Source organism: Capra hircus, chromosome 4 (genome assembly GCF_001704415.2).
Source record: "Capra hircus breed San Clemente chromosome 4, ASM170441v1, whole genome shotgun sequence".
NCBI lineage: Eukaryota > Metazoa > Chordata > Mammalia > Artiodactyla > Bovidae > Capra > Capra hircus.
In genome coordinates, this window is record NC_030811.1 from 100,936,014 (window position 1) to 100,957,786 (window position 21,773).

Below are 21,773 nucleotides of genomic sequence, written 5' to 3' on the forward strand. Positions count from 1 at the left end.
ATCAGTGAAGCTTTATTTTCCCTAGGATTCTTTTCTGTGATTTACTAGCAGATACTCCACTGGAGTTATCCATGTTAAAGAGACAGACTGTGACTTAGCTGTAACTCTGAGCCCAGAGTTTTCATGGTTCAAACTCTATTTCTACATTTCTAGTGTGCAAAATGGAAGATCTTGGAAAAATTTAATGGTGATGGTTAATTATTTGAGTTAATTTCTGCTTCAGACCCTTCTGTATAGAACAGTCTCCTATATTTTACTGTTCTTTCTTCCTGATTTCCAGTCAGTTAGCTTTCATTCCCTCAAAACTGTGTTCAAATTTCAGAATGTCTCCCTTTGAAAACTGTGTGATCTCTGATCACTGATCAATTCTATCAGTGAGCCAAATTTCACACTATATTTATTTCGTATTTATTTTTATTATAGATTACTTTTATTAATTTTTATTGAAGTATAGTTACTTTACAATGTTGTGTTAGTTTCTTCTGTACAGCGAAGTGTATAAATAACATGTATACATATATGCTCTCTTTTTTGGATTTCCTTCTCTTTTAGGTTGCCACAGAGCACTGAGTTCCCTGTGCTATACAGTAGATTCTCATTAGTTGTCTATTTTATACATAGTATCAATACTGTATATATGTCAGTCTCAATTTCCCAATTCATCCCACCCACCCACACATCCCCACAGATAGCTCAATTGATTATGAATCTGTCTGCAATGCAGGAGACCCCATTCGATTCCTGGGTTGGGGAGATCTGCTGGAGAGGGGATAGGCTAACCACTCCAGTATTCTTTAGCTTCCCTGGTGGCTCAGCTGGTAAAGAATGTGCCTGCAGTGTGGGAGACCTGGGTTCGATCCATGCATTGGGAAGACCCCCTGGAGAAGGGAAAGGCTACCCACTCTAGTATTCTGAACTGGAGAATTCCAGTCCATGGGGAATTAGTTCTTGGGGAAATAGTCCAGGGGGTCGCAAAGTGTCAGACACGAATGGGTGACTTTCACTTTCACTTTCACCCATCCCCCCTTGGTGTCCATGCATTTATTCTCTACATCTCCACTTCTGCTTTGCAAATAAGATCATCTCTACCATTTTTCTAGATTCCACGTATATGTGTTAATGTGCAATATTTATTTTCTGTTTCTGACTTACTTCACTTTGTATGCCAGTCTCTAGCTCCATCCACATCTCTGCAAATGGTACGGTTTTGTTCCTTTTCATGGGTGAGCAATATTCCATTATATATACATATACCTCATACTCTTTATCCATTCATCTGTTGATTGACATTTAGGTTGCTTCCATGTCCTAACTTTTGTAAATAGTGCTGCAGTGAAGACTGGGTTACATGTGTCTTTTGGAATTATTTTCTCTGAGTATATGCCCAGTAGTGGGATTCCTGGGTCATATAGTAGTTCAAAGGACTTCCCTGTTGGTTCAGACAATAATCTGCCCACAATGTGGGAGACCCAGGTTCAGTCCCTGGGTTGGGAAGATCCCCTGGAGAAGGGAATGACAACCCACTCCAATATTCTTGCCTGGAGAATTCCATGGACAGAGAAGCCTGGTGGGTTACAGTCCATGAGGTTACAGAGTCAGACGCGATTGAGTGACTAACACTTCACATCATGGTAGTTCTATTTGTAGTTTTTTGTTTGTTTGTTTGTTTAAGAAACCTCCATACTGTTCTCCATAGTGGCTGTATCAATTTACATTCCCATCAGTAGTGCAAGAAGGCTCTCTTTTCTCCACACCCTCTACAGCATTTATTGTTTGTAGATTTTTTTTTAATAGTCGCCATTCTGATGGGTGTGAGGTGATACCTCATTGTAGTTTTGATTAGCATTTCTCTAGTGAAGAAAGCTGAGCTCCGAAGAATTGATGCTTTTGAACTGTGGTGTTGGAGAAGACTCTTGAGAGTCCCTTGGACTGCAAGGAGATCCAACCAATCCATTCTAAAGGAGATCAGTCCTGGGTGTTCTTTGGAAGGACTGATGCTAAAGCTGAAACTCCAATACTTTGGCCACCTCAAGCAAAGAGTTGACTCCTTGGAAAAGACTCTGATGCTGGAAAGGATTGGGGGCAGGAGGAGAAGGGGACAACAGAGGATGAGATGGCTGGATGGCATCACCAACTCGATGGACATGAGTTTGGGTAGGCTCCAGGAGTTGGTGATGGACAGGGAGGCCTGGCGTACTGCAATTCATGGGGTCGCAAAGAGTCGGACACGACTGAGTGACTGAAGTGAACTGAACTGAACTGAACGATTAGTAATGTTAAGCATCTTTTCATATGTTTGTGGGCCATCTGTTTACCTTCTATGGAGAAATGTCTAGTTCTTCCACTTTTTTTGAATTGGGTTATTTGCTTTTTGATATTGAGCTGTGTGAGCTGTTTGTATATTTGGAGACTAATCCCTTGTCAGTCACTTCATTTGCAAATATTTTCTCCCATTCTATGGATTATCTTTTCATTTTTATTGATGAACATTTTATGTGATAAATATAGTATCTCTAAATCATTTGGTCTCCTTAATCCTGGCAAGATTTCAAAGTCAAATATAGGTCTGCGTAATATTTTTCTGTAATTTTTCCATTACTCCATAGACTTGTTTGTGCATTGTGATCTTCTAATAGCTACTTGTAGAGTAACTATACTTTTTATTTTTGTGAATATAAAAGAGATCCCAAAATGTAAGGATGCTTGAAGATGGTAAAACAAGAAAATTTACAAATTGCCATTGTTTTTTAATGTAGTCCTAAATGGCTTCCCTGAGAGCTCAGCAGGTAGAGAATCCACCTGCAGTACAGGAGATGCAGGTTTGATCCCTGGGTCAGGAAGCTCCACTGGAGAAGGGTGTGCATCCTGCTCCAGTGATCTTGCCAGGAAAATCCCCTGGACAGAGGAGCCTGGTAGGCTACAGTCCATGGGAGTCACAAAAAGTCACACATGACTGAAGCATTGGAGCACAGCATGTCCAAAGAGTTGATAAAGGCTTGGAGTCATCTTTTTCCAAGCAGTGTGGTCTCCTGAGCCTAATCTTGTTGAAAGCATACCCAGAGCATTGGAAATGGATTTGTTGGACAAGGTATGTCAAGTGGTGACAGATGGCGGAATGTCTTAAAACACAACAGACAGGAACGCACGCTTGATCTGGAAAACTACAGGGAATCATTAGAGGGTGTAATACAATCACAGCAATGTGGCTGGCTGACTGGTGGATAATCTGCAGGACAGATTGGAAATGTGAAACTCTCTCAGAGAAAGAATGAGAGGTAACCAAGACCTGAAAAAGGAAAAACAGAAGTTTGAAAAGAGCAAAACAAAAGGGAAAGCCACTCCCAGTGCCCTCATCCTCAAAGAGCCTTGCAGAGTTGTAAGAGGGACTAACTGGGATACAGCCTGTCAGATGCCTTAGTGGGACAGAGGATGAGTCTGAAGAGATCAACACAGGAGTTGTATTTCATTTCCAAGTACATGGGATTCTATGGAAATGCTTGATATGGAACTGTGTATTCACATAAGCTTTTAAAGTTAATTAAACCAGTAGGTGATAATAAATAGGACTGTTCTGTTGGTGGTATTGATAATGCTTCAAAATGACCCTAAGGTATAGTTGCTTTTATTTAGTAACATAATTTCTCTCATTTAGTACTGTAAAACAGTTCAGTGTAACTGTATCACTGCACCTCCAAAGAAGCTGTCTCTTCCCTTGTCTAGAAGATGCCTGTGAGGCTTAATGACTAAAAGTAGTTGTGTGCAGCTATTTAATGTACAGTTTTTAGAAGTTGCATAGGGAAGGGACTGAAGGAAGATTATAGGATGCCACAGGTCTTGGTACTTCTGCTTATCACTATGATCTAAATATTCTCTAATATAACCTTAGATTTTTAAATTTTTGATTGAGGCCCAGAATACATTTATAATACAACTCTAGATAATTTTCGGAATATGAGATTTAACATCTAATGGTCATAATTACATAAATTGGCTTTTCCAAAGGTTTCTGTATTTTCCCACAACCTTAGCACTTTAACAAAAAGAAAAATACAAAATTACTGAATGGTGAAGTTTATGATGTGAGTCTAGTTGAATGATATTTGCTAATACCTTTCTACAAGCCCACTTATAACCAGAATTAGGAGGGAGATGATTAAGCATGTTAATGCAAGTGCATTGAAAAACACGGTGTTTTGAATGGAATAGATCCATTTCCACAAGGGTGAAGGGAGGGATGTTCAACTCCTCCACTGACAGAAGGAGATAAAATAGGCGTGATATTGCTATAATATGTAACTTTTTTCATCTGTGCACCAGACATTGAGCTAGGCACAATTAAAACATTTTTCTCATTTAATATGCACACCAGCACCATAAACAAGTTTCTCATTTAATATGCACACCAGTACCATAAATATTTTGGCCTTTCCTGGTGGCTCAGTCAGTAAAGAATCTGCCTGCAATGCAAGAGACCCGGGTTCAACCCCTGGGTTGGGAAGATTTGGAGAAGGAAATGGCAACCGGCTCCACTATTTGTGCCTGGAAAATCCCATGGACAGAGAAGCCTGGCAGGCCACAGGCAATGGGGTCACAAGAGTCGGATACAACTTAATGACTAAACCACCACCACCATAAATATTTAACTTCCATTTTGCAGATTAGGAAACTGAATCTCACAGCAATTAAATAATTTTCCCAAGAACACATAGTAGTTAAGTGATAGAGGCAGTATTTGCACCAGGGCTATTTCACTTCTAGTTAACTAAAAATGTAAATTTGGAAGAGATGATGTTAACATTATAGATAATTTCAAACTCAGAAACAAGGAGACTGAAGTCACAAGAAGGAGCAAATCAAGAATGAAAATATGAAATTAAAACGAACTGAGGAACTAAGAATGAATTAAGCTTTCTTTAATCTTGAATAATGCCAAAGGTAAAATCATTTGATTTGTCTAGAGTTTCCATGGAGTGAAATGTTAGTTGCTCAGTCATGTCCGACTTTTTGCAACCCCATGGACCGTAGCCCACTAGGCTCCTCTGTCCATGGAATTCTTCAGGCAAGATTACTGGAGTGGATAGCCATTCCCTTCTTCAGGCGATCTTCCTGAGCCAGAGCTCAAACCCGAGTCTTTTACATTGCAGGCAGATCCTTTATTATCTGAGCCACAAAGGCTTCAGAGAATTTCTGTAGTGCTTTTATAAACGTGAGTCAGTTCACCTTCTAGTTACTAAAAATGAGCAAAGCACGGTTTTGTTCAGACAGATGAACAAAAGTTATAACTGGAAAGAGCATAAAATGAAGTATTAATTTCAGTTAAGAAATACATTTCACACCTTTATTGCAAAACACATGTACCTTCAGTTTTACCAGTAGCATATTTTACATATAGAGAATATGAGTTTAAAAATTCAACATGATAGTTGACATTCAACAGAGGCAGAAGTCATGGACCTGATAACCATCTTTACTGTTTACTTATTTTTCTGCCTAACCCCAAGTGAAATCCTTAACTAGAGTTATTAGGAAAGTATGTCATTGATGGAGTAACAAAGAGTTGTTTGCCTAACACCCTATTCACTAAATGGGCAATTTGCACTACAAGTGTGCTAAAGTCAATGAAGCAAGAAATGCAAAGTTATGGTTATATTTAGTACTAAATTTTTATCATTTATTTATAACAAACCAGTCTACTTACTACACCTTGTTAGGTTTCTTCTCAAAAATGAAATTAAAGCTTGTATTACTTTTTATTTTATTTTATAGTTGATTTACAATGTGTTAGTTTCAAATGTATAGCAAAGTGATTCAATTCTACACACACACACATATGTATATATATACATACATACATATAAATATATATCTCCAGACTTCCCTGGTAGCTCAGCTGGTAAAGAATCCACCTGTAATGAAGGAACCCCTGGTTTGATTCCTGGGTCGGGAAGATCCCCAGGAGGATAATAGGGTACCCATTCCAGTATTCTTGGACTTCCCTGATAGCTCAGGTGATAAAGATTCTGCCTGCAATGTGGGAGATACGGGTTCGAACCCTAGGTTAGGAAGATCCCCTGGAGGAGAGCATGACAACCCACTCTAGTATTCTTGCCTGGAGAACCCCTATGAACAGAGTAGCCTGGCAGGCTACGGTCCATGGGATTGCAAACAGTCAGACATGACTGAGCTACTAAGCATAGCACAGCACATACATATATCAGTCCTTTTCTTGTGTAGGTTACTGTAGAATATTGAGAAATTTCCTATGTTATACAGTAGGTCTCTGTTGATTATCTGTTTTATATATAGTGGTATGTGTATGTTAATACCAACCTCCTAATTTTTCCTTCCCTCCACCTTTCCCTATTGATAATTGTTACTTTGTTTTTAAAGTCTGTGAGTCTATTTTGTGAAAAAGTTTATTTGTATCACTTTTTTAGATTCCACATATAAATGATAATATATGACATTTGTCTCTGTGTGTCTGACTTCAGTTAGTATGATAATCTCTAGGCCCATCTATGTTGCTGTAAATGGCAGTATTTCATTCTTTTGACAGCTGAATAATATTCCACTATATATATATATATGTACAGCATTTTCTTTATCCATTCCTTTGTTGATGGGCATTACAGTTTCTTTCATGTACTGACTATTGTAAACAGTACTGCAGTGAACATTGAGTTGCATGTATCTTTTCAAATTATTATTTTCTCCAGGTATATGCCGAGGAAGGAGTAGGATCGTTGGGTCATATGGTAATTCTATTTTTAATTTTTAAGGAACCCCCACACTACTCTCCATAGTGGTTGTACCAATTTACATTCCATCCAATAGTGTAGGAGGGTTCCCTTCTCTCCACAGCTTCTCTAGCATTTATTGTTTGCGGACTTTTTGACAATGGCCATTCCGATCAGTGTGACCTGGTTTTTTGATTTGCGTTTCTCTAATAAGTGATGTTGAGCATCTGGTGCTTTTCGGCCATCTGTACATCTTCTTTGGAGAAATGTCTATTTAGATCTTCCACCCATTTTTTAATTGTTTTTTTTTAATATATTGAGTTTCATGAGCTCTTTGTATAATTTGAAGATTAATCTGTTGTCAGTGGCTTCCTTTGCAACTACTTTCTCCCATTCTATGGGTAATCCTTGTTTTGCTACGGTTTCCTTTGCTGTACAAAAGCTTTTGAGTTTAATGAGATCCAGTTTATTTATTTTTGTTTTTCATCTATGAATTGTATCCAAAAAGATATTGCTGCGGTTTGTGTCAAAGAGTGTTCTATGTTTTTCTCTAAGAGTGTTATAGTATCAGGTCTTACATTTAGGTCTTTAATCCATTGTGTTTATTTTTGTATATGATGTTAGTGTTCTAATTTCATTATTTTGCCTGTAGCTGTACCGTTTTTCCAGCACAAATTATTGAAGAGACTGCTTTTTCCCCGTTGTATATTCCTGTTTCCTTTGTCTTAGATTAGTTGACCATAGGTGCATGGGTTTATTTCTGGGCTTTCTAACCTATTCTATTGTATTTCTCTTTTTGTGCCATTACCATACTATTTTGATAACTGTAATGTTGTAATATCATCTGAAGTCAGACAGCCAGTTCTTCCATCTTTGTTTTTCTCTCTCAAGATTGTCTTGTCTATTCTGGGTTTTTTACATCCCCATACAAAGTTAAAAAAAAAAAAGTTTGTTCTAGTTCTATTTAAAATGTTGTTGGTAATTCGATTGGAATTGCATTGAGTCTGTAGATTTCCTAGGGTAGTATTTTGACAGCATTGGTTCTTTCTATCTGAGAACATGATACATCTTTCCACCTACTATTTGATGATTTCTTTCATCAGCATCTTGTAGTTTTTAGGATACAAGTTTTTGTCTCCTTAGGTAAGTTTATTACTTTTGATGCAGAGGTAAATAGGATTAGTTCCCTTAATTTCTCTTTCTGATCTTTTGTTGATAGTGTATAGAAATGCAACAAATTTCTGTGTATTGATTTTGTATCCTACAACTTTACTGAATTCATTGATAAGTCCCAGTAGTTTTCTGGTTAAAGCCTGTATTACTCACCACATCAGAGCCTAGATTTGCAATATGGCTGCTGTCAGGGAAGGAAGACGTTTTTTATCTTAGGGTCACTTGTTACAGTTTTGCCTGGAATGTGAAAACAGGCTGGAGATAACAAAACAACGGTGGCAATGAAAAGAATGGAGTGTGGACATAAAAGATAAGCTTATTAAGGATGGAAGGAGTTTAAAAAAGATGATGAAAATGAAGGAAAATCCTGAAAAAAATGTATAGTACGAAGACCCTAATTTGATTAAAGATATTTAAAAGTCAGTAGGTAATATATATATAGGAAGAGTAGGTGAAGCTAAAGATAACATTCTTATGAATTACATATAAATTGGTCGAAATAAAAACTGCACCAAATTTAAACAGTGAGTCAGTCCTTATTCTAGACTGTTACACTGGAGAGAAGCTAAAATCAACTATGCAGAAACACAAGGCATTTCTAAGCACTGGGGTGAGCTAGTGGGAAAACACTGGAGCATGTTAGAGGAGATTGATCAATGGGATGTTTTGAGCACATAGAGTTACTCCTGAGTCTGCAGATGTTTTTGTGTTTGTGTGATTAGATCACCTGTGTTTGCTACTTGGTACCCAGTGAAGAAAATAAGCACCTACCAACCTACAGAGACTGGGAAATCAGGACACTATCTTTGATGTTTCCATGACAGAGATGGTTCCCAACTCTTGAGAAAGACATTTGCTGGGTTGTAAAACACTGACAAGAGGCTAGGAAAAGATTTACACTGATTTCAAAGAGGCAGAAAGATAATTTACAATTAAAATTTTTCCAAAATAAATTATCTAAGAGAAGGGAGGTCAAGGGCCAGAGTCAGGAAGAAATCTGTCTAAAATTTAGTCAAGCTGAGGGTAATGTTAAGGCTGTCTTAGTTACATTTTATTAATAGTAATCTGACAATTGGAAATGTATAATACTAGTGGCTTTTTCAGGAAAACGACAAATGTTCTGGGCTTTCCAATTCATTTTTTCCCCTTATCCAACAAATATTTACTGCAAAACTCTTTTAAGTCTTAACAATAACTGAAAGAAGGGATCCAGATATAAAGATGTTGAATAAGAAGAGATCTCTGGTCAGAAAGTTCTCATAGGCTAATGGGGGAAAGGTGAGTAAACAGATAATTGTAAACAGTTTTCAACAATGTTATGTTTACAAAACTGCGAACAGAGAGGATAGAGCGTAACTCCACCTGGACAGTTGAAGAAAGTTAGAGGAGGTTCGTAGAGGAAGGAAATCCAGTCCTAAAGGACGACTTAGCAAGACGTGGGGCAGTGAGGCATGGAGAACCATGTACACGAAATGACAGAGGAGCAAGAAAGCAGCGTGTCGGTTCCTAGAAAAGCAAATGGCTCTTGTGGTGAGAATTCAGGGAAACCATGAGGCAGTGATGGGGAAGGAGGATGTTTTGTTTTCTGCCCTAGTGAGAATTTGGCCTTCAGCTGATAGGTATTGGGAAGACTGTGATGCTCATATTTGCATTTTAGAAATACCCCCTTGGGGTCAGGGTGGGTGATGGGCTGCGAAGGGAATGCCATGCTGCGGGGGACCAGAGCAAAGTGGGCAGTGATCTGGAAGAGAACATGGGGTCAGGCAATACTGAGCACATCAAATAAATCAGACCTGCTACTGAATGTGATCACAGAGGGAGTGCAGAGATTAAAACTGATTTAGAAACTTCCCTTTGAAGTAGAAGAGATGTGTAGCATCTCTTCAAGAAGGGGAATGAAAAAGAGTTACATAAATTATGGGTCTTTTACTTCAATAAGTAGAGAGTGATTCTGAACCTACATATCTTACAGCTGTTTTAAAGTTCAGATAAGATGGTTATTTTAAAATGTTTTCTAGGAGATGTAGGCAAATAGGATCCTCCATTCTTTTCCTATCTCAATTCCCATCTCAATTCTTTATTACATTTATATTGATTGTCAATATATAAGTAAGTATATAAATAATAGCTTTCACTTTCAAAAGTCCATATGAATTTTTAAGACAATTTCTGAAGAATACATAAGACATCAACAACTCAATAATAATTCTTACGGTGGCTCTAGAGTTTGTATATGTCTGGCAAGAGGAATCTGATCCCAAAGTTACAATATTAGAGACTTTCTAACTAGTGTGATTTAAAGTATATATATATTGACTGTATATCTGGTTTTCCTCTACTTTGATTTCTCCATTCTGCTTACCCCCATCTCAGTTTCATTGCACTGATGAATTCTGATTTTACAATGCCTTCTGGAGGTGTATTGCACACAGTACTACTGGGACTGTTAAAAATCAACTATAACAATCTCCATATTTCTATGATTAAAAAATAATCAGGGTGATGCAAGTGACATTTATGGAATAGGACTAAATATATTTTTACAATAAAATATAGGTTATTATAATTTAATGTATCATATACATTCAAAATGTATTTAATGTATTAGTGTTGTGTTCTTAGTGACTCAGCTCCTAAACTATAAAAACCTTGACTCCATAAAAACCTTCATAAACCAAGGTTTGTCTTTTATATTATATTTACGCTTCACCACAATGAGTACAATAAACTTTTAGTATATACTTTTTCCAAGCAAAGAAAAAGTCTCAACTTCTGACCTCAGTTCTCATCGTGTTTTATTTCTCTGGAAATCTTAATAAATTTTTAGTTTAATTACTTCAAGCAGATGTTCAGTTCTCTTATAATATACTAAGAAACAGCAGAATGAAAGGAGATACTTTAGAAGAGTTAGATTTTGGTGGTATCTATGAAAATAGATTAAACAAGGGGACATTTGGGAGTTACTTCAAAGATGAAAAATACATGTTTAAATGGATTGAAATGGCAAATTATTAAGAATATTCTTAGGATTATATTTGTGAAGAAAAATGTTAAATGGGTGTCACCAACTTAAATATTTAATACATTTTTGAGTTCATAAAAATAAACTCAGGCATTTTCATCTTATTCCTCAACTTCTTGTTATGGGTTTCACAAACAAGGTTGAACAAAATATGCTTCAGTTAAGGCATCAGAGCAAGACTAAATTGTAATACGTAGACGATGATTCATTCCTTTGTTTCTGTGTTATACATTTCATGTAAAATATGCATATTTTTAAGATTTGGTTAAAATGTCTAGAGCTTGATGTGGACTGAGGGGATGAGTATGTTATCTAAAAGCAATGCAGTCCTTCCAAATTTTTCATGTTGGAAATGCCAAAAAAATAGCATATTTAATACAGAAAGGCAAGCATGAGGAGGATTCTAAATGTTGGCATCACATTCAGAATAACAAGAAATTAACCTCAGAAAAGGCTTCCCTGGTGGCTCAGACAAAAGAATCTGCCTGCGATGCCGGAGACCCAGGTTTGATCCCTGGGTTGGGAAGAGCCCCTGGAGAGGGAAATGGCAACCCACTCCAGTATTCTTGCCTGGAGAATTCTGTGGACAGAGGAGCCTGGTAGGCTCCAGTCCACAGGACTGCAAAGAGTCAGGACACAACTGAGCGAGTAGCACTTTACTTCAACTTCAGAAAGATTAAAGAAAAAAAAAAAAAAAATTCTGTGCCTGAATGAGTCATAGAACAATGCTAGTCGCCGTAATGATAATCAGATGTGCCTGCCTGGAGTTATGGGGATGCACATTCAGATAATCAGAGTCTCAGATGGTTCTATAATGGAGACATATGGTGGTTGAAAGGGTCCTAATAATAGGGGGGTTGATATGGAAAAAATGGAATTTCCATTTCTATGGAAAGATTATAAATTAACCTGATATTTTATATCTTTATGTTTGATTCACTGCTATATTTTCTCTGGTAGTGTCATGCAAACAGTTTTTATCTCCTTAAAATAATGTTTATGTATATGTAATCATATGGAAATGTTAATTGGACTTACTGTGATGACTGTATATACCTAAAAGTAATGTAGCATCGTATGTCAAGTATACCTAAAAAAAAAAAAAAGATTGTTGTCACAATTAGCTGGGATGATGTGTATAATATTCGTGGCACAGTGCCTGACCAAGGATGGGCAATCAGTAACTATTCATTGAATGACTGTTTTCACCCAGATATAGAGGCTTAAAAGGGTGTCTGACAGAGAAATGAATGATGTTAGGTATGAAATCTGGATGAATTTGTTTTATATGCTTCTCTTTCACAAGGCAATTTGGTTCTAATCAAACCACAAGAGAATAAGGGCTGAAAAATCTTAAAGCAATCCTTTTCTAGTTTTACCTGCATACAGATCACCCAGGAATCATTTGAAAATGAAAGTCACAATTTATGAGTGGGAACTGAGAGACTGCATTTCTGGCAAACTCTGGATTGTGCTACTGGCCGTCCTCTGCATACACCTTAGCACAGTCCTCAAGCAGTGGAATACATGGCCATTGAAGAAATACTGTGCTTAAACCCATATGCGTCTAGTCCAGCCTTCTGTTCCCTAGAACAGTAACTTCAGGTTAATTAATTTATCTGTTTACATAGCAGAAGATTATTTCATGCCTACTAGGTGACTGGTGCTCTTTGGGTTCTAAGTATAAAATAATGAGCAAGGCAGATAAGAATCATGCCCTTATCAAACTCATACTCTAGTAGCAGGATCAGATACTAGACATGTAAACAATTCATTACAATAGTTTCTAGTGAAACTAGAAAATAGGCTTTAAATTATTAGACTTGCTCACTAGTGAGTACGACTCACTAAAATGAAAATAAAATGAAGCTACTATGAAATTGCATCTGGTCAGTCTCTGATAGCTCAGTTGGTAAAGAATCCTCCTGCAATGCAGAAGACCCCATTTCAATTCCTGGGTTGGAAAGATCCCCTGGAGAAGGGAAAGGGTACCCACTCCAGTATTCTGGCCTGGAGAATTCCATGGACTGTATTCCATGGGAACACAAAGAGTCGGACACAACTAAGCGACTTTCACTTTCAAAGCTCCCCTCACAGGGAGACAACTGAACTGAAACCTGCATGGTGAGAAGCAATCTACTGTGTGAGGATCTGAAAGATTCCTGAAAAGTGAAGAGCAACGAGGCAACAGTGAGATTGGTCTGTAGGAGGAAAGGGGAAAAAGCCACTGTGGCTAGGACATAGTACTGGTATTTGGATGCAAGACCAAGATGGGCAATCAGGAGCCGTTAGGGGACAAACAGGCAAGGTCACATGTGACAGAGCTCAGGGGGCAGGGGAGGAGTAAACTAAACGCTGAAATCTTGGAGGTCAGATCCAAAGTGGATCTTCAGAGCTCCACAGCGGGTTAAGGAGACTCTAGAAGGAATGCAACTACAGGAAAATATATTAACACGTAACTAAACCAAAAATGATGAGTGAAAAAGAGCTGACATCAGATGTGGGACACAAGTTGAAAAAAAAAATTCAGAAAGCAAAAAAGGTTAAAACTGTATATCTCTTAGGCTTAAACTATGAGAGAAAGTGAAGTCAAAGTGTCGGTTACTCAGTCGTGTCCTTCTTTGCGACCTCATAGTCTGTAGCCCACCAGGCTCCTCTGTCCATGGGATTTCCCAGGCAAGAGTACTGGAATGGGTTGCCATTTCCTTCTCCATGGGATCTTCCCGACCCAGAGATCAAACCTGGGTCTCCTGCATTGTAGGCAAATTCTTTACTGCTTGAGCCACGAGGGAACTCAGATTTATGCTATGTGCAACAGAAATATATTACTTATGTCATCCAAATTAATGTAATAACACACAGGTAGCAGTCTTTCCTCAAATGCTACAGAATGAATTAAATTTTTCTGAGTAAAAATGATTAGGTAACTATTATAGAAAACAAAACTGTAGCCCCAAACTTGCCTTACATTTTACAGACTATTGGAAACAAAAGTGGGTGAAAGTAGATGAAACAATAAAAGATAACAACAAAGGAAATAAAACATATGCAAGTCACTCTTTGCACTAACAAAAAAAATCTAGGAAACACAAGAGTCATCATTGTTATTTAAATGATAAAATATTACATGCCTTGTATTATAATGATTTTTGTACTCTATCCTATAATCTATCATGTCATTTATGGGATATAAGGCAAACTCAAAAGAGATCTCGCTGGTCAGAGTAACTAAAGGAGAATGAATGATGTAATGATGACTCAGCTTCATTTTAGAGAGTCTTACTAGTGAGCAAGTCTAATACTTTAAATCCTTGCAAACTAGTGATTGTTAACATGTAAGTGCATTATAATTGACTTTTGATTTTGCCTGATGATTTAAAGCCCTACAAACTAGTAGCTATTTAAAATGTTAGAGCATTTCCAATTGACTTCTGATTTTTTGTCTTGTTTTTAAAATATATGAATAAACGACTGTCCATTAAAATGATCCTTCTAACCCTCCATCAGTGACAAAGCTGAGGTGTTTGCTTATAACAATGAACAAACGCAAGATTAGTCACCTTTTCTCATCTGAATGCATAATGCCTTAAAGCACACATTTCTGATAATACTCATCCAGAATTATGGATATAGCCTATGGAAAAATGGCAAATTAATTTTGCTTGTTTGTATTTTGTGTTACTCTGTTTGAATGACCTCATTAGCTCCTACGCTTACCAGCTATCCAACAGAGTTCAGACTTTTTTCATACTGTATTTTGATCACTTATTTGTAATTATTCTAGGTTTCTTTGGCATTTATTAACAGCAACAAAATTTTCTTTCTCATTGGCCTTTTGTATATCTCACTTCATTCACTCAAAAAACACCAAATAAGTGCCAGACTCTAGGGCTTTGGGGTAACAGGAAGACTGAAGTGAGATGAAGCCAGAAACGGAAGCAAGAGCCATGGGGTTTGAAGTCTCATAAACTTTTGAGAAATCTAGCCTTATCTTAAGAGCAGAAGGAAACTGCTGAAGAGCTTTAAGCACTGGAGTGACAACATCTTGCTTCTGCTATTTGTGTACCTTGTTCTTTTCTCCCCTTTCAAAATGGGATCGCTATAGCCAGTGGTTTTATAATACTGTCCTATTTATGCTTCCTGTTTATTTCCAGCTAACAAAGTCATTTTTAAATGAAAGAAAAAGGTTGCCAGTTGTACAAAAATAAATTCCCTGGGAGACACAGGAGTTTACAAATAGCGACTATGAGTTGGTTTCATGAACACAAATGGTACATGCTATGGATAGAATCATTTGTGAATGATGGCTCATCTCCAACAATTAAATAAAGGGGGTAGACATAGTTCACTGATGTTCTTTATTGCAGAGATTAATATCTATAAACATCATTTCCTGGGCAGGTATTACAGCATAAAATACTTGAAGCAATGCGTTTTGTCTATATACCTAAACATTGATAATAAAAAAGCTTCATTTGGGGATCTGTTTATTCATTCCTGGTATTTTTTTAACATCTGGCTGTAGTAGACAGTGACTCTTTTTTGTTGTTGTTGGCTTTTAACAGAGAACAAAAGGAAAGTAAGCTAATTTATTCTGGTGCCCGTCTGGTTTCAGTAGCTCATTTTACATTATTTTAAAATGATGGACTGTTGGTGATGATGTCTTTCCCAGGAGAAGAAGTTGACAGACAGCTGTGCAGAGACGCCATCTTCCCCATCCCCGTTGCCTGCGATGTGCCCTGTCCCAAGGACTGTGTGCTCAGCATGTGGTCAACGTGGTCCTCCTGCTCTCACACCTGCTCAGGAAAAACCACAGAAGGAAAACAGATACGAGCACGGTCCATCCTGGCCTATGCAGGAGAGGAAGGTAAGGTTACCAGCTTCAGAAGGGACTCAGATCTCTTCCAGAAGCTGGTATGCCTTTCACTGTGTGTACAGCCTGGATACAGTGATAGTTCCACAAAAATCAGCTTCCTGAAACCCAGGAAACCAAGGAGCTGTAATATCTGTTGACATATTAGGCAGCTTGCTCCTGTTCCTTAATATTAACCTTGAACATAGATCTTTAGTAAAAGAGAAAAGACTTTGAAAAATGAATTCACTTTTCCTTCCCTCCCTCTTAATAACTCAGGTTCTTTCTACTTCAAAGTGTTAAGCTTGTGGAGAAATCTGAAAATGACTCCTTAAATTCAAAATGACAGGTTTCATTGTTTTCTCATTTTAGTAGTCAATTTTTCCCAGTTAAATCCTATTCTACCTTCTCATAACTACTAAACTTTATTTAAAATAATCACCACCATGACTGTTGCTTGACTGAAAATGACATGGATTTTCTACCATTCAGGTTTCTGAACATAGGCTCTGAGTCTCACATGTAGATTGTGTTCACTTTTAAAATATGTTGCTCCTTAATCACTTCATGCTATTGGGTGAATAAAGCACAAGTTTTTCATATATTCATACCATGCAAGCTCCATTGTCAAGAAATACAAGGCTCTTGGTAATGGTCTCTCAAGTTTGTATCTGAATGCTAATTTGGCCTCTGTGTGACTGGGTGAGATGTCATACTTAATCTTGTCATTCTGGAAAATAACACAGGAGTAAGGAAAACACAGAAATAAGTCAAGATCTGTCACGTGTCACGTGTTCTGTCTCAAGAATATAGGCATATGTTATTTAATATAGGCTGAATGACTATTTTCATTCACATTTAACACTAGTTAACGATTTCTATTTGTAGTAAGCACATGTTTCTTTATGTATACCCCTAGTTAATCAATTTTGGAAGAGTTTTCACATTGCCTATTTCATTTTCCTGTTTATGAAACATTTTATTGATAGAAATCTGCTCATGTTCTTTTTTAATCAAATTTGCTTTCTTTGTATGTTATTCTGTGAAAAATCATAAGGCCAAAAATATGTTGGCCTTAAGGCATAGGAGAAAATGTAACGTATTTAAAATAGTCAACCTGTGAGAAAATTTAAAATTTTTGAAGTGTCCAAACACTTTTTTCTTGTCATCTCAATATAAACATAATTTTTTGCTGCCAAAATAAGAATGTATTTGTGGAACCTAATAGAAAACATAGAACCTTTCCAAGAAAAAATTATATTCCTTATGTTGTCAGACAATAACTCTACCCTTGTATAGATTATATTCAGACTTCACACTCTATCAGCTCAAATTATGTCTTGGGCTTCATTAAAATTAGATCTGTGGTCACCCTGCTTCCTATAAATCCATTATACTCTGCAGACACTTGCTGTGTGACTAGTAATGAGTGACTTTTCGCCCTATGAGTCACATGGCTGAGATTTTGCCATGCTTGCAGAACTCACCAGATCATTATTTCTGTAGACATGATGCTTCACACTGAAAGGTCATGAAATGCTTTAAAGGCAGGAATTTATGATTGCTCTTTGGTATGTATCATCTGCTTAGTTTGAAAGGATGGGACTTGGATAATTTTTAATGAAGGCTAACAGCTGCATCATAAGAAACACATGCTGGAGAATTATAAATGTATAAATAATTAATCATAAAGGTCAGGTGAATGTCACTCAGTTGTGTCCGACTCCTTGAGACCCCGTGGACTATGAAATTCCCCAGATCAGAATACTGGAGAGGTAGCCTTTCTCTTCTCCAGGGGATCTCCCCAACCCAGGGATCCAACCCAGGTATCCCACATTGCAGGCGGATTCTTTACCAGCTGAGCTACAAGGGAAGCCCGTGAACTCAAAACATTATTTTAAGTGGAAACTGTAGAGGAGATTCAGTCAATGGAGAATCTGCTGTTATTTGTCTCTGTTAATAACAGCTACAGAAACTAGTATCATTATGTGAAATATTTGATGAAGAATTTGCCCTTCAAAGACAATTTAATACCTGTTATTTACTTGACACTGAAACACATTTTCTTTCCTTCAAAATAAGTATTTTCTAATTCTGAAGCTATTTTTTACATGATTTAGAAACTAATTTGCAAGAAGTTTAAGATACATTTCCCTGCCAATTAGATAACCTTTTTATAATTCTGCACAAAATCTATTTTTTCTATTATTCCCCGAGAATTAATACTTGTACGTGTCATGTGTGCATGTATCTAAGTTGCTTCAGTTGTTTCTGACTCTGCAACACGGTGGACCATAGCCCACCAGGCAAGAATACTGGAGTGGGTTGCCATACCCGCCCCCAAGAGATCTTTCCAACCCAAGAATCGAACGTCTCCATCATTAACAGATGGGTTCTTTACCACTAGCGCTATCTGGGAAGCCTGATCTTCTTAATTATCTGTGGATCAGAATATGACTATGATAACCTTAAGGGTAAAGATTACATTAATAAAATTATGTATTGATTGTTTAGACATGAAATTAAATGATTTTCTGATGAAATAACTTACAAGTTCATGTGCAAAGCATTATCTGGATTTACAAAATAAATGCTATAACCTATTCATTTGTACTTTCATCTCAGTAAAAATGTCACCATTATACATTATACTGGAGATTATATAACCTCTGTATTGATGAAGTCAAAGTTGTACTTCAGTAAGCCCATAAATTCAGTAACTTAATAGAACAATTTTTTTTTCCCTCTTGGGAATTTTGCTACAGTGATAGGTAACTCTCCATGACAGTTTGTCCCCCATGAAATGTCTCAGCATTGCACCTCCGTATGAAGGCCTACCTCAGAATCTTCATGCGATAGGAAGAAGATAGCTGGGGACTCTTATCTGTTTTAAGAGAGTCAGCAACTAAATTCTTTCATCCAGAGTGATTTATATCATTCCAATTGACATTTCATTATCAAAGCAGGTCACATACTCATGACTTGAATTTGAACCTAATTTCAGCAGGGGCAGGGGAAATACATTCCTACTGTGTGCTGGAAAGAAAGGAGTGCTGGCTATTGATCTTACCGCTGGTTTATCAGTCTTCTTTTGTATATGTGTCTGTGTATCTACCTCTATTTCTGTGTGCATTTATATCCATGTGTGTATATATAAGTGTGTGAGATACAGGAGTATTCCATATGATCCCGATGAACTAGACACACTCTCCATTGTTAAAATGTTATGACTCATTATTTTCTTATTCCTATTAAAAGAATGGTAAAATAATAGAATAGCACTTCCCTTTACCTCGTGCTATACTTTCTTTTCCCTTTCCTTCCTGTCCTTTCTAGGCTCTTTAGCTCCCTTCGTGAACAGTTTTATCTGCAAAGTTATTAAGTGGAGCCAAACAGTTGAGCATCTGTGCAGCAGGTGGGCAGGAGGGGGTGGTCTGTAGTGATCCAGGGTGGGTTGTCAGAGCCCAGCCTGAGTGAGATGGGCATCCCCAGTGAGAAAAGGATGGCCTGACCTGAAATGTCAGAGACACTGAGAAGTCTAAAGGGAGGGGCACATGGATTGCACAAGAGAGTGAAAGCACAAGCAGGATGAAGAGGGAATCTTAGCGTTGAGGAAACCAACCCGGGGGAGGTGTCGGAGCCACGCAGGGTTGAGGAGGGTTTCAATAAAGTGGAGTGGTTGAATGCAGGGTGTCAGAGTATGAGCAGAGTGATGAAGGTGGCCCATGGGGGGAGCAGTGAAGATGGCAGTGGGAGATTGGTGAGGGCAGTTGGTTGACCAAATAGGTACATGTATTAAACATAATAGTTGGGTTTCTTATTGCTAAAGAAGGGAGTTTTGAATATGTTAAGAAAGCAAACTAGAGTAAACCTTGTTGTATTATATTGGAATTTGAAGTTATCAGTGTGAATTCATGGTGTTCAATTTGTAAATCTATACATGAAAGTGAAAGTGTAGTCACTCAGTTGTGTCCAACTCTTTGCAACCCCATGGACTATACAGCCCATGGAATTCTCTAGGCCACAATACTAGAGTGGGTAGCCTTTCCCTTCTCCAGAAGATCTTCCCAACTCAGGGATCAAACCCAGGTCTCCTGCCTTGTGGGCAGATTCTTTACCATCTGAGCCACCAAGGAAACCCAAGAATTCTGGAGTGAGTAGCCTTCTCCAGGGGATCTTCCCAACCCAGAAATTGAACCAGGGTCTCCTACATTGCAGCCGAATTCTTTATCAATAGAGCTATCAGGGAAGTCCTAGACATAAAAATACATAAAATTCAAGTATAAGTAAGATATATATTCATATTATAGATGTATACATGTGTTAGCTCTGTTCCCTGAAATGACATGGGAGCAGTGGGACCCTATGAGCAGTTAGTGCGTTCAGCACTGAGATCTTGGCATCTAATACCATTCTCCAATGAAAGGAGCCAGGGCTTCTTGGAGAAATAGCTGATTCTAGGGCTGGGATAGCAAAAGTACAAGATGTGCCTGGAGGATCTTGTGCCAGAAAGAAAAGAAGAGGAAAATATTTCAAAAGGTCACACTATTGTATATATAAAATAGAGAACTAATAAGGACCTACCGTTTAGCATAGAGAACTCTACTCAATATTCTGTAATAAGCTATATGTGAAAAGAATCTGAAAAAAAGTGGACATACACACACATATATGTAACTGAATCACTTTGCTTTATGCCTGAAGCTAACACAACATTGTAAACCAACTCTACTCTAGTATAAAATCAAAGTGAAATTAAAAAAAGGTCAGAGAAGCTAGCTTGAAGAGTCTCCCACTGGCCACATACAGGAGCAATGTGAATGCAAATTAACAATAATAGCTATTTCTATACATTAACTAAGGAAGCCATGAATCCATACTTGATATAAATAAATTAATTGGAAGTCTGATGAAGAGCATTATATTTTACAGTCTTAAGTACCCTTCTAATGAAGAAGTTTGACAGACACTATGTTAACCCAATAATCAAAGTTTACATCATCAGTAATGGGGCAGATACAAAGGATGTGTTCCTGGCGTGGTACGGTGAGAGCATGATGTCATGTCCGTACCGTCCCTGTCAAAGATGCATATTGTAGGGTCTGATCATGAGGGAACATCTGACAGCCCCTGCCTGGAAGAGAGTCTACAAAATAACTGGCCCCTGATCTTCAGAAGTGTCTAAGTTATGAAAATTAAGGAAAGATTGAGAAAGATTGAAGGAAACTAGCCGGACATAAGCTCTAAATGTAATAGTTGATTCTGAACCAGGTCCTTTTATTATAAAAAACGTTCTGAGATAATTGGCAAGTTTAAATGGGTCTGAGGACTGGATGGAAATAATGCATCAGTATTAATTGCCTAATCCTGAATATTGCATATGCTTATGTATAGGAAAATGCCCTTGATTGCAGGAAATACGTACTGAAGTATTTCGGGTAATGGAGCATCATTTCAATAACTTCTTCCATATGATCGAGGGGAAAAAATTATTGGTAACATTTTAAATATCCCTATAGTTTTGGGGTTAGTTCAAAGTTAAACATAAAAAATAATAGAATAAAAATAATTTGAATACAATTGCTTTTCATATAATCTTTGAGTAACAATATGTAACCTGTTATTTTGTGTATCGGCAGTAAACCAAAATGTCATAAAATGCCTCTTACTGAAATATTGTCATTTGTAAACCAAATCACAAATGGCATAATGGAAGATAGTTAATACAAAAATATTTCTTTTCAACTTGAAAATAAACTTGTGTGTATGTGTCTTACTTCAAAAGCCTTGACTTTTGGTTAAATAAGATTAATAATTTGCTTTTAGATTTGTTTGACACTTTGATGTAAAAATCTTCTTTGTATAGTGTGAAAATACAGGATGGGTCCCAAGAGCTACTTTAGAATTATTTCAGGAATTCTAAAAGAATTCAATCCTTTAACACTTAAGTTTGACATATTTTTTATATAAATAGTAGTATATTGATTTT

At 37.3% G+C, this 21,773-nt stretch overlaps 1 protein-coding gene across 1 annotated transcript in view; it reads left to right on the forward strand.

The window, feature by feature from the left end:
* The window catches only part of THSD7A (thrombospondin type 1 domain containing 7A), a 481,774-nt gene that overhangs the window by 361,756 nt on the left and 98,245 nt on the right, over positions 1-21,773 (forward strand). Inside the window, exon 7 of the mRNA XM_013963159.2 lies at positions 15,605-15,799. Coding sequence (XP_013818613.2) covers positions 15,605-15,799 — 195 coding nt within the window. The remainder of the gene's footprint in view (positions 1-15,604; positions 15,800-21,773) is intronic.